Here is a 12,371-nt window from a genome sequence, read left to right as displayed (position 1 = left end):
GGATAGGGGAGGTCCTTTAGCACTAAAGGATGGCGACAGGGAAGGTCATTCAGCACTAAGGATAGAGCTACAGTGAAAGTCCTTCAGCACTAAGGACAGGGGACATGGAAGATCCTTCAGCACTAATGACAGGGGACAGGGAAGGTCCTTTAGCACTAAGGACAGGGGACAGGGAAGATCCTTCAGCACTGATGACAGGGGACAGGGAAGGTCCTTTAGCACTAAGGACAGGGGACAGGGAAGGTCCTTTAGCACTAAAGGATGGGGACAGGGAAGGTCCTTCTTCAATAAGGATGGCGAAACGGAATGACTTTCAGCTCTTCATTTGATAGCCATGTCTGGTCTCTGATTATCAAATACCCACCCCACTTATCGCACTTATCAAACCATTTAGTTCTAGATGAGCCTATGTGACTCCATACATTCCTTCTTCTCCTATCGAGTCATTTCGTCCTCTGTTAGTGAGTCTTGTCTTGAGCCTTGATGTTTCTGGCGTAGGGAGAAGAGGTGCTGTTCCAGTCCTTTTCATGTATTCTGAGCTTGACATAATTTCGTGGTTAGTAAATAAAGATCCCATTGGTCAAAAAAGTTGACTAGGTCACAAACGAAGATAGTATGAAATCTATGTATCAGTAATGACTTAAGCAGTATTTCTATCATTCTCCTTATAGCAGATCTGAATCCGCGTCGAAGAAACTCCCTACAAGGTCGTCAGAGCTGAATCCAAGTCGTAGAAACTTCCTACCATGTAGGGAGCTCGAGTTCAAGTTCTACGACGCGGATTCAGATCTTCTATACGGAGAGTAATGAAGACACTGCCTTGGTCATTACCGATACATAGATTTCAGACTGTCTTCGTATATGACGTAGTCGACTTCTTTGACCAACGGGATCTCGCTACGTCTCATTACGTTACCTGTACATGAAGTAACCAGACTAACCAGTCATTCTTCGGCTCTGACTACTGAGACCGGACTGTGGCTCGGATTGTCGTTCATTGTCACAAACAGGAAATACCGGTTTTAATGGAAAACTTTTGAATCCTTGAGAACGTCTTTTTCTGTCGCCGTGACATCATTTAGTGAGTTATGTTTCCATTAGAAACTACTGTTGTTTCCGACTGTACAAACACTAGTATCATGTGAGGTGTATGGGCTATCGAGGGACATCGAACGGCAACGGAGGGACATCGAATGGCAACGGAGGGATATCGAACGGCAGCGGAGGGACATCGAACGGGAGCGGAGGGGCATCGAACGGCAACGCAGTCCTTCCACAGGTCGCGATGATGTCGGCTCTGATCGCTGTTTCTCTCACCTCAGCGCTGCATTGAGACGTCAACGCCCTCTGGCGAAAACCGACTGACTGCACTTTTACTTCTACTGAGTGCAGCTGAATAAAATGATGGAAAAAAGTTCAGTGATGATCAATGACTGAGTCAGTGAAAACCATTGCATTTTTGTGCACGTATGTCTGCATTTGATAGCCTGAGTGCCAGCCTACGGAGCTTGGGTAGCGTACGGAAGCTAAAAAGGCTAGCACTCAGGCTATGCATTTGGTGGTTCGGGTGACAGAGGAAGACTGACAACCGACCTAAGTTAAGTAACTAAGTCATGTCTGCACAACCATTATGTCGGTAGGATTGTCGCCTGACTGTCGAAAATTTCCTGACGGGGTGGCAAGGAAGGTTATTGAGCGTTAGGGAAGGGAGCAAGGGAAGGTAAGGACGGGGTACAGGAAAGGCCCTTTAGCACTAAGGACGGGGTGGCAGGGAAGGCACTTAAGCGCTAGGGATGGGAGACAGGGAAGGTCCTTCAGCACTAGGGACGGGAGACAGGGAAGGTCCTTTCGCACTAGGGACAAGGGGCAGGGAAGGTCCTTCAGCACTAGGGACGGGGGGACAGGGAAGGCCCTTCAGCACTAGGGACGGGGGACAGGGAAGGTCCTTCAGCACTACGGACGGGGTGACAGGGAGGGTCCTTCAGCACTAAGGACGGAATGACAGGGAATGCCCTTCAGCACTAAGGACGGGGTAACAGGAAAGGCCCTTCAGCACTGGGGACAAGGAAGGTTCTTCAGCACTAAGGACGGGGTGACAGGGAAGGCCTTTTAGCACTAGGGACATGGGATAGGGAAGGTCCTTCAGCAAATAGGGACAGGGGCAGGGAAGGTCCTTCAGCACTAAGGACGGGGGACAGGGAAGGTCCTTCAGCACTAAGGACGGGGTAGGATGGAAGGTCCTTCAGCACTAGGGACATGGGACAGGGAAGATCCTTTAGCACTAGGGACAGGGAAGGCCATTCAGCACTAAGGACCGAGGGCAGGGAAGGTTATCCACACCTACCCACGTACCAGAAATCGATACAATCAATCAAGGCCTCCTCGAGTTATGCTACTAATACACACACATATATCCATACAATAGCTAACGTTACCCAAAACATAACCTTCTTAGCGAAGGCAATCGGTGAAACTGGTAAACAGGAGTTTCAAACTAATATCAATCATCATGCTCCGTTTCAAACATCATCTGTATAAGCTTACCTCTGCCGTTTAATGTGCATTGGAAAAACTTCATAGCACCGGGCGGACACATTTTGTCCAAGGTCCTTTTAACCTCCCTGTTTTGTCCAACTATTTTTCAGACGATTTTACCATACACAATACCGCCGCATAGTGGCGCTGCTGTTTGTCTTCACACATGCACGGGGTCAAAGTGAAGAGGTCAGCAACAAATGGCGGCGCGCTCGAAAAACATTTCTTCCTCATGTTTGAGTGTTTAATCTTCATAACGAAGTAACATAGCTAAACAACGACTGGCCCAGATCTATAGGCGTGTGTTCTGCACAATTTGGCGTGATGTTCCGGACGATTTTACCTTCCTCCCGTGTAAAAAGATGCCCGCCACTGGTAGCGCCGGATGGAAAGACGTTTGACCTCCTTCAGAAAATTTCTGCACAAACGTTATTTTGGAACATGTGTCGCCAGAAACACTACCGACTTCCCCAACAAACACCAGACCCGTTCTTACCCATCGCCAGTGAAGTGTTAGACGTTCGCACGCCGGCAGAATTTGCAGAAGACCACGTACCCGGTGCAAGGAACCTCCCCGTCTTGAGTAACCAGGAGAGAGTGAAAGTGGGGACCCTGTATAACGAGGATCGCTTCGCAGCGAGGAAACTAGGAGCAGCTCTCATTTCTGCCAATATAGGTAACGTCAACTCTCTAAACAAGCCCTTTCACGAGGTCAACTGTGCATGCATAGGTCAAAGGTGAAGGCCCCTGACTTATAAACAGTTTTTGTCTCAACCCCCCCGATAAGTTACATCCTTGTCTCCACCTGCTGTACATACATGTCCCGATATGTATTTTTTTTTCCAAAAATTATTTTACCAGTAAGGCCACAGCAAGAAAATTTTATGGATGACATCCTTTGCAGACTCCAAATTTAGTGCGTGCGGGCGAGAGAAAAAACAAGGCGGTAAAACACATTATTACAACAAGTCTTTTATCCCTGTATTCAATAAAACATTAACTAACACTGATGTCAACATTAGATAATCAAATTATGGATTTAGATCCGGGTCTGTATAGCAAGATGGCAGAGACAAGGTTTCCGTACACTGGGCACGGGAGTCTCCTGAGTCATGAGGCAGACTGACAGTGACTACATGTTGCTGGCTCTGCTCACTTTTCCTCAGCTGACGTAGCTCTCCGCTATTGCTGTCCTGACTGTCTGACAGAATTGCAGTGCCTTAAAAATCACCCGACTTTTCATTGTCTTCAACATACAGACAGTTAGCCAATGTTCTACTCTAACCGCATGACATTAGTTACTTCATCTGACCCTGTAGTTTTATCAAATTTGTTAGTAGTTCACTTCATTCAAGTACAGCGCATCGGATTACACGTTTTGTATTTGAATTTTTTATTTCAAAATCAGGCAAAAATCAATGCGCGGCGCGCTGATGTCATCCATAAAATTTACTTGCTGTGGCCTAACGTGAAAACTGCAAACATTAAACCACCAAGTTAAAATGCATTTACAGTAATAACGTTACATGTACAAATAAACAAAATCCTTTTTTGTTACAGGTTCTATGATCCAGGATGATTTGATAGATAAACCCAAGGACTACTCCCCTCTCGTGTACTGTTGGAGGGGAGGGCAGCGGTCAGGCAGCCTAGGAATCATACTTTCACAGATCGGCTTTAAGGTGAGCCAATCAGCGCCAATGTCACCTGAAATTACTCACAATCAGCAAAACCAGCGCAAAATGGTGCAATGACTGCACATCTCTTTTTGATGAATCTGGATCAATACACATTAGTTTTTAATTCAGTGGCAACAATGTGACTTACAATTACAGACTGTACGTTATCTTGAATTGTGTTCGATCAAAGAATTTATCTTGTGTTTGATCTGGAGCTGAAACAGAAAATGTGACAATTTGGGCGCAACCATTTTGTTTGTAGAGATCACATACTTTGCAAGGGAAAATATACTCACTTAACGACGTATTGGCCAATCTGTAATTGTAAAAACGCAGGCACTTAGGCGAGGTGAACCACATTTCACTACCAGCCAATAGAAAAATCTTCTACACAATGTCTGCTTTACCTTCTTTATAATTATACAACTGTGTATCCACAGGTCTATTTGCTGGAGGGAGGCTACCGTACTTACCGCCAAACGGTGGCGAGAGACCTCCAAGAGCTGCCAGCAAAGTTCAAATTTCTCATGCTGTCTGGTATGACAGGTGAAGTCAACATCATATGAACATTATGTTACTAGTACTTGTAGCATTCTTTGTGCACCAGTAGCTTTACTTATGTAGTTACCAAAAGGACTTTCAAATCCTATACATAAAGTAGAATGGTTATTATGTTACATCTTTTTCACAATTTTAAAACAGGCTATCAACCAGTAAAAAAGTTAATTTGAGTCACATCAGTGGCCAGGAACAAATGTAAACAAAATTGTATCACATATGGTAATAAAGGCAATCAAATAATCATTGCCTCTTGTGTGAAAGACAGCAGTGTCAATGCTATCTTGTTTCCTTCTAGGAGTGGGCAAGACGTACCTTCTACACAGACTACAGGAGCAGGGAGAGCAGGTTTTGGACCTGGAGGGAGCTGCTAGGCACAAGGGTTGGTCCTTTTTAAAAATCTAAGTAAGAAAAATAGAAGCAGTAGAGAAAAGATGTCCATAGAAAAAGGAATAGGTATCTATAGCATTGAAATAAAGAACATTCTACTCTTAGTTGTCAATGTCAATGAAATACATTATTCATATATAAATGCCTAAAGTTTATTCAAGGTTAGAACTTGCATTGTATATTGTTCAGTTACCAGGGCTAACCATTTGTAATAGCCTTTGGCTCATTGGCTGTATGCAAAACAGCCGAACAAATGGCTAAAATCTGCAGTGCTCAAACAAAAGCAGAGTACAGGTATTAGGAAACTATATGTACCACAAAATATCTAATTCTTCTGATATCTTAATATTGTGGGGTGCATTGGTTACTGTATTAAATGCAAAAATGTTCATGGTGGTATTATGTTGCGACCGTTTCACTGCAAAGTTAAAACCACTGCGAGCACTCCATTTTTGCCTTGGCGCGAAATTAAAACCACGCATATGCAGTAGTTCATTTTCATTCTATTCCTTCAGGTTCCATACTTGGCCTGTGGGCAGGGGAAACACAGCCATCTCAGAAGGCATTCGAATCTTCCCTGAGAAATTCACTCGCACAATTTAATCCATCAAGGTGAAAGTATTTCTTTAACATTGTTACAATTTTGTCCAATGTAAGTTTCTTTCTGTTTGACACAAAGGAATTTTTCATGTATGTAAAGTTTGAAATGTACATTTGTATGAAAAATGTGGTGTGCATTTCAATCAGTAGTACCGGGGGTACATGTATTGTATTGACACGTGGAGATGATGTAGTATTGTCAAATTGTGGATCCTGCAAAAAACAACTACTACTACTAGTACATAGATAGATGCTTGAGGCTGGGTAAGCGTTTATCTAATCTCCATGCAGATCAAGGGTCTGACTTGCTATTTTGTGCATGTTTTGGAGGCATCTTTCAAACTTAAAAGTTTAGGGGTCCAATTTTTTCTCTCTCATGATCAACTAAACCCTACATCTGTCGTCAATCACAACCTTCAGAGCCTTTTAGGTGGAACGTGAAGAGAGAAAAACGTGGACAACTAGAAAGATACTGTAATTCTTGTTTCTTTCACTGGAACTTTATGTTCACTTTTTTTACGGTCACCTCTGTACCGTGAAGGCGTGAACCTATCCTCATCGTGAAAAAACTGTTGGAATTATTTATGATTACTTCACACATCCGTTCTGTAAATCACTTGCCGCTGCTGTGAAGTTTAAGTTCAGTGAAAATGTCCATTATCCTTTCACTGTGAAACTTTGCTGCCGTGAAGATAAAGTGAATTACAGTATATAGAAAGTCTTAAAAACAATTAAAGCTGAACCCTACATGTGCTTTGAGATTACTTCTACCTGTTGTTATGTACAGGCCTGTGTGGCTGGAATCTGAAAGCAGCAAGGTTGGACGTCTCCACATCCCTGCCCACCTGTTTGAACAGATGAAGGCAGCACACAGGATAGAGCTCCACGTGCCCATGTCCTGGCGCATCCAACAAATCCTCCGCGACTATCCTCACTTAACTCAAGACACCGCACACCTCAAGGAACTGCTGCAAAACCTTCGGAAGTTTCACGGTGGAAAGAAACTGGATTCATGGTTTTGCTTTATTGATAACGGAAGATGGGAGGAATTTGTCGAGTCCATATTGAGAGAACATTATGATCCGGCTTACTCTAAATCTGTGATGAGGAATTCACATGGAGGGCTTGATGTTACAACTCTCCAAGTGGACAGCATGGATGGGAATTATGTCCAGAGAACTCTGTTGGCAGAATTGTTATCACTTGGTAACAGACTACAGAGTTAACAACTAAACAGAAAAAAAAAACACTGTTTTGAAGTTTTATTGAAGTCATCATCATCCAGTGATGGTTTTAAAATCATTTACGAATGTACACACGTGCGGTGTGTACCTGTAATTTATTTAGTACATGTATAATGATTGTTGGTTCATACTGAAATGCTCTTGTCCCTGCTCATATGTACAATATACTTCTATGAAAACAGAACGATTACTTATTCGTGAATTCTAAATGAAAAAGTGCCATAAACATTGCATATTAAACATCTTTATTGAATATATATGTACATCGAAACATTAAAACAGCACCACGATAAAAACTTTTGTTGAGCTACCTTTAAAACAGCATACTAGTAATTAATTATTGCTCGTCATTTCCCAACACAAAAAGAACAGTTACATTTTGCATGTGTTAATACTGTTATTGTTGAAAAGTAAGTGCCTAACCAGGGTAACCTCCTATGGTTGCCAGTTACTACATGTACTAAATACTACATCGTAACGTTCATCCGAAGTCACATGAGAACTCCAGAGGCGCACAAATAGTCTCCCGAGACTGGACTGCCAAAGAAGAAGAGAAGAAGAACGTTCATTTTAGGCATCATCTAGGTCCATACGTGGTAATGGTGGTTCTAAGTGTACAAATGTTTTCCTATTTCTATTTCTAGTGGAGCATACATCTGTATTATATCTATAATGCATACTACTGTCCAAAGTACCCCTCGAACTGTACACAGTTTGCCATTTAAAAAAGTTACAACTTTGCGCGCTATCCCTCCGTCCCGTCCCACAGACCCAAAACTGCCTACCGTGGTTGGGTCCCGGGTTCACTACGCTCCTCCGTTTGGCGCGGCGACCGCACGTGCAAAACGGAGGTGTGATCCTACTGGTGCGAATAACTAAAGGGTTTCTTCCAGTGCTTGCCAACGAATTGCTTGTCTTTGAGCTGGAGGGTCCTACCGACAGCTTGTTGTCTTCTATATGTACCTGTTTTGGAGTTGTGAATGCACTAGTTGTATTAGAGCTCCCTTTTACGGTTGACCCCTCTTCTTCAATGAATGAACTCTTCAAATTATTTGCTAGAGGATGTCCACCTGTATCTGCATCCTCATTGCTTGGCCTACTGTGATGATGGCACCGCTTTGTCAGCACCTCGCATAATTGTCCTGCAGTGTTGGGATGGCAAGGTCCAAATTTGATACACTCCATTTTGTCACCTGTGTCATTTGTTACTGTGTGAAGTGCACGGTTGCCGAGAGTGGGAGCAAATTTAACACCTACCTTTCCGAGATTTGCCAGTAAGGGCGTAGACTTTGCGGTGGATGCTTGAACGTTTCCTGTCACTGGCGACGCATAGACTTGAACTCCTTGCCTTGCGGTTGACGATGGTTGAGCAAACACCTTACCTCTGGGGGCTGACATACTAGTAGTCGTTCCTTTCTTTGCTGTATACTTTCTGCCAGCCACACTAGCTTTCTCCAGACTGCTGGTACTTTTTGATGAAAGGTTTTGATTGACAATGGGGTTGTTGCTCTTCACTGAATCAGAAAGCATTGAGGATGCATTATAGATCGGTGTGCGGTTAGCATGTGGATGCCTGCTCTGATGCTGCGTTGGTCTTACTGTGGTACCTTTCTGTTGCAACTTTGATGTAGGCGGGCTTCTTACATTCGTTTGTTGACGTACAGACGGGCTATTGTCGACCGACTTTGAAGCTTTCCCATTGTCCTGTATGTTTCTTTGTTTTACCATGGTGCCTTCCTGTTGCAACTTTGATAAAGGTGTGCTTTCAACATTGTTTTGTTGATGTACAGATGAGCCATTGTCGACTGATTCTGAAGTTGTCCCAAGACCCTGCATGGTCTGAGGACTCTGATTGGTCACCTTAAGTTGAGGAGCTGGACCAATTAGACTCTTGGTGATCTGCATCACACAGCCATCACCCATCATTCTCCAGGCCAGCTTGGCCGTGTTCCTTGCATCTTCAATCCCGGAGTGCTCCCTCCCCTCAAACTCTATCCCCAAGTCTCTTAGGGCACCCTTCAACCCATTTGGCTTACGACCATAGAACTTCTTGTAGGTAGCTCTCAGATCTAACCAACAGTTTAAAGCACTTGGTTTGGAGATGCCCTTCCGGCGGCATTCATACAGAAGGCAGACGCCGAGATCCCAGTCAGACCAAGTAACAAACGTGCCTAATTTGTTTGTTGTAGTCTTTCCAATTGTTTTACCTGTCACAAAATGGGCAGATTTCTCTGTTTGAACACTGTTCAGCCACCTACTGAACTGAGCCAAGCAGATGTGTAGAGGGATGCCGTGGTCAACTTGGTCCTGAGTTATTCCAGTCAGCTCTGTGCAGAAATGACTCAAGTACGGATGTTCCTGAGGCTGAACATACCTGCATGTATAAAAGAAAGGAACTAGAAAATTAGGGATCCCATTGTGTTATTTGGGTAGGAGTTTGTTATATTGTAGAATTAACTGCAGGTATACCATTTAATTTTACCAAATACAGTTTTGGTACACAATAGCAGACTAAGCAATTTTACCCAATCATTGCAATTCAATTCATATATCAAGCCGTTGTGATTAGCAATTTCCTAGGTTTACTCAACAATTTCGGTAAAATACCAGTAGAATTACTAAGTATACAAATGAAATTGTTAAGTATACAAACACAATTACTAAGAATACAAATGAAATTTGACTGTATATATTTAGTAAAATTGCTAACTCTTTTTAGCATTTTAGGCACCCTGGAACTATGAAAACATGTTTCAGAACTTTAGTAACAACATGAAACTTTCTATTTTTTGTGAAAGTTTCTACAAAATGATATAAAGGACTGACTCAAATTACACTGCCAAATATAATGATCAGTCTTCAGATTAAAGTTTGTTATTCCCTCAAGGCATAGCACACCAATTTTTTAACACTCGTCTACAGTTAATTCAAAATCAGAGGTCATATTCTTAACTGGACTAATATGTTTGATACACTCACACCCAGGCACTTTTCTTATCAATATACTCTCACCTCTCAAATAAACGTACCGGTACGTTTATTTTTTTTCGCCTCAAAATCCGCCCGTTACATTCTTATTTTAGACGGTACGTTTATTATTTTTTGAAAAATTGGGGCTTTGGGATCCCTCTAATATCGAAAGTTTAGGTTTTTCTGCCCATGTTTCCCCGGTATTTTTCGGCTATCTTTTAGGGGGTAATGTCTTTAGAAAATATGATTAGGTACAATTGATGATTTTTATTATATGTCAGTAATAATAAATGATAATGATATCCATGTACTAGTATAACAATTTACCGTGATCAATTGCTTCAAGTTCCAAGTAGAAAATACATGTATCATGTATACATTTTCACTTGTTGAATTTGAAAGCACCGTTAGCCCCCGGTTAGGGGTCATAGCGGGGAACCTATGCCCAATTTTCAAGTTATTATAGTTTGCGAAGTGACGAGGGAGATCATCATGATTTGAACAATTCACAGCTATGTACAGTTTTTATGTTCAATATTTTTATACTTAATAGGTATGGTCCTCAGACATAATTGAATACTACTAGTAGATATAACCTACCTGCTTATTATCTTATTTCCCTTGGACAGTTGTTTGGACACAGTTTTACCTCGACTGTCAATTTTGAAATTTTCCGGGGGGTACTTATATTAGATTTTGAAGATTTGTCTGGGGGGTACTTCTATTCCAGGGGGTACTTCTATTTGAGAGGTGAGAGTACTAGTAAGTATGCTGGGTTCTTAGCCGTGCTCAAAGTGTGGCTCGCCTCAAGCACAGGACCTCCCGCTTACATGCCATCTGCATGAATGTAACCTTTTCCAGCAGCAAATTGCAGTCAGGTGAGCAATAGTGGTCAGGATTTCTCAACCTCCAGGTCTAGAGGCAGGGTTACCCATCCATAGACTAAGTACACTTCAACTAGTTGTAACTTCGCTGTATCAATCAAGTTCTTGGGGACTTGAATTCCAGTAGAGGAAAGTTTTTAGGTTGTGGCTGAAACACTTTTGCAGTGGTTTTATTTTCACGGTGACCTCTCCACAGCAAATCCACAATCAATATGTCTGTCTCCCTGTAGCTAGTAATTATAGTAGTAGTACATGTAGTATGATTATTGTACATACTACAGAACTGTTTCAGAACTATGGAGACTTCTTTTTTCACCCTGATGTGAAATAAAACCACAGCAAAAGTACTAGTAATTGAATTCACAGAATTTCGAGATTCCCGTTACCTGTGGAATTCTGCCTCTATCTCTCCCGTGGCTGTATTGAGAAGGACTGCGGGAAACTCGATGACCTCGGACTGCGCCCCTGCTGGACCCTCCCTGTTCTTCCAACACGTTGACTCAAAGTCGATAACCACCAGGTAGCTGAGGGCCTGGGGGGTGATCCTAGGAGTGGTGTTGTTGTGTTCGGCATGTCTTGGATGCTTCTTGATGATACCAAGCTGCCGTGCCAAGGATTTGGTGGACTTCATCTGTATTTGGGATAAAACTGTTCGTATTTGTTGTTGCTGTCCTTGCTTAACGTCTATTATGTCGCCAGACGTGGCTCTTCTTAATGTCCAAAAAAGTCTTACTGACAGGAAGCACAGAAATACCATTTAAATCTTAATCAGTACAGTCACTGTCTTCAATCAAAGAACGACTGAGTTGGTAGTTATTGCCTAGCAGTTAGTATATTCTTTTTTAACATCTATTCATTCGTTATCTTTCATTACGGTATTTGTTAAATTCTATTCAATCAATGACTTGGTGTGAAGTACATATGCTGAGGAGTGAGGAAATATGTAGTAATTAGTTGCTTTCTTTACTTAAATTATGCCGGATGTTTCTATAGTATTACTATAAAGTATTCAACAGGTTTATCATACCATTTCTTGCTCCTATGATCAAGGAGTTTAAACACAAATCTGTATCTAACCTCCTTGCTATGAAGTGCAAAAATCTTACCCTTATATATAAAAACAGTATTAAAGTTCTAAAAAGGGTCGAATTATTTTCAAGTTGGTCACCTTGGCTTGGGCAAGGAGCATGACTTGGTCGAGACAAAAAACAGCTATAGAATAAAATCCACAAGGAAAAATAGTGTATCTGGTCCGTCACTAAATCATTAGGAATCCCCAAACAGACATTGCCTCTTGAATACAGTAGTTCTACCTTTATAATATCTAGCTTGGCTTGAAGTTCATCCTTCCCGCTTTGTCTGCCATTCAAATATCATAATCTCGTGATTTCCCGTTCTAGCAACTATAATCTCGCGAGAGTTTGTGATGTTGATCAGGATGAGTCCAACAAAAAAAAAGGCAACTCATGATAAAAACAACTTGTCTACTGACGTATTTTAAAGTATTTACT

At 42.1% G+C, this 12,371-nt stretch overlaps 2 protein-coding genes across 8 annotated transcripts; one reads left to right on the top strand and one right to left on the bottom strand.

Moving 5' to 3' along the window:
• Nucleotides 1-2,696: 2,696 nt before the first annotated feature.
• On the top strand, nt 2,697-7,409 carry LOC136428463 (tRNA 2-selenouridine synthase-like). Its single transcript, XM_066418001.1, has 6 exons — nt 2,697-3,211; nt 4,096-4,217; nt 4,655-4,760; nt 5,071-5,154; nt 5,678-5,774; nt 6,550-7,409. The coding sequence occupies exons 1-6, from the start codon at nt 2,860-2,862 to the stop codon at nt 6,986-6,988; spliced, it is 1,200 nt and encodes a 399-aa protein (XP_066274098.1). The 5' UTR covers nt 2,697-2,859; the 3' UTR covers nt 6,989-7,409.
• Nucleotides 7,010-12,302, bottom strand: LOC136428461 (ERI1 exoribonuclease 2-like). 7 transcript variants are annotated; one of them, XR_010754623.1, is made up of 5 exons: nt 12,029-12,167; nt 11,247-11,491; nt 8,264-9,380; nt 8,077-8,148; nt 7,010-7,543 (listed from the first exon to the last, which is right to left on the bottom strand). XR_010754623.1 is itself a non-coding variant. In XM_066417995.1 (4 exons), exons 1-4 carry the CDS (start codon nt 12,047-12,049, stop codon nt 7,488-7,490), a joined length of 1,626 nt encoding a protein of 541 aa, XP_066274092.1. In that variant the 5' UTR covers nt 12,050-12,167; the 3' UTR covers nt 7,010-7,487. The 7 variants fall into 7 exon arrangements, 6 of the variants coding, with proteins under 6 accessions (XP_066274092.1, XP_066274089.1, XP_066274090.1 ...); XM_066417995.1 differs by having other exon boundaries at nt 8,077-9,380; XM_066417996.1 differs by lacking the exon at nt 7,010-7,543 and having other exon boundaries at nt 8,035-8,148.
• Between the last annotated feature and the right edge of the window lie 69 nt (nt 12,303-12,371).

This window comes from Branchiostoma lanceolatum, chromosome 2 (assembly GCF_035083965.1).
Source record: "Branchiostoma lanceolatum isolate klBraLanc5 chromosome 2, klBraLanc5.hap2, whole genome shotgun sequence".
Classification (NCBI taxonomy): Eukaryota; Metazoa; Chordata; class Leptocardii; order Amphioxiformes; family Branchiostomatidae; genus Branchiostoma; species Branchiostoma lanceolatum.
Note: the sequence above shows the minus strand (reverse complement) of the source record. Positions and strands in the feature narration are given on the sequence as shown.

Bases quoted from the DNA above. Each gene is read 5' to 3' on its own strand.
- LOC136428463 (XM_066418001.1), top strand. From the start codon at position 2,860: ATGTTCCGGACGATTTTACCTTCCTCCCGTGTAAAAAGATGCCCGCCA. The intron at 3,212-4,095 runs GTAACGTCAACT...TTTTTGTTACAG, and splicing joins TCTCATTTCTGCCAATATAG to GTTCTATGATCCAGGATGAT. The intron at 4,218-4,654 runs GTGAGCCAATCA...GTGTATCCACAG, and splicing joins TTTCACAGATCGGCTTTAAG to GTCTATTTGCTGGAGGGAGG.
- LOC136428461 (XM_066417991.1), bottom strand. From the start codon at position 12,049: ATGCTCCTTGCCCAAGCCAAG. The intron at 11,492-12,028 runs GTGACCAACTTG...TCCCAAATACAG, and splicing joins TGCTCCTTGCCCAAGCCAAG to ATGAAGTCCACCAAATCCTT. The intron at 9,381-11,246 runs GTAACGGGAATC...TTATACATGCAG, and splicing joins ATAGAGGCAGAATTCCACAG to GTATGTTCAGCCTCAGGAAC.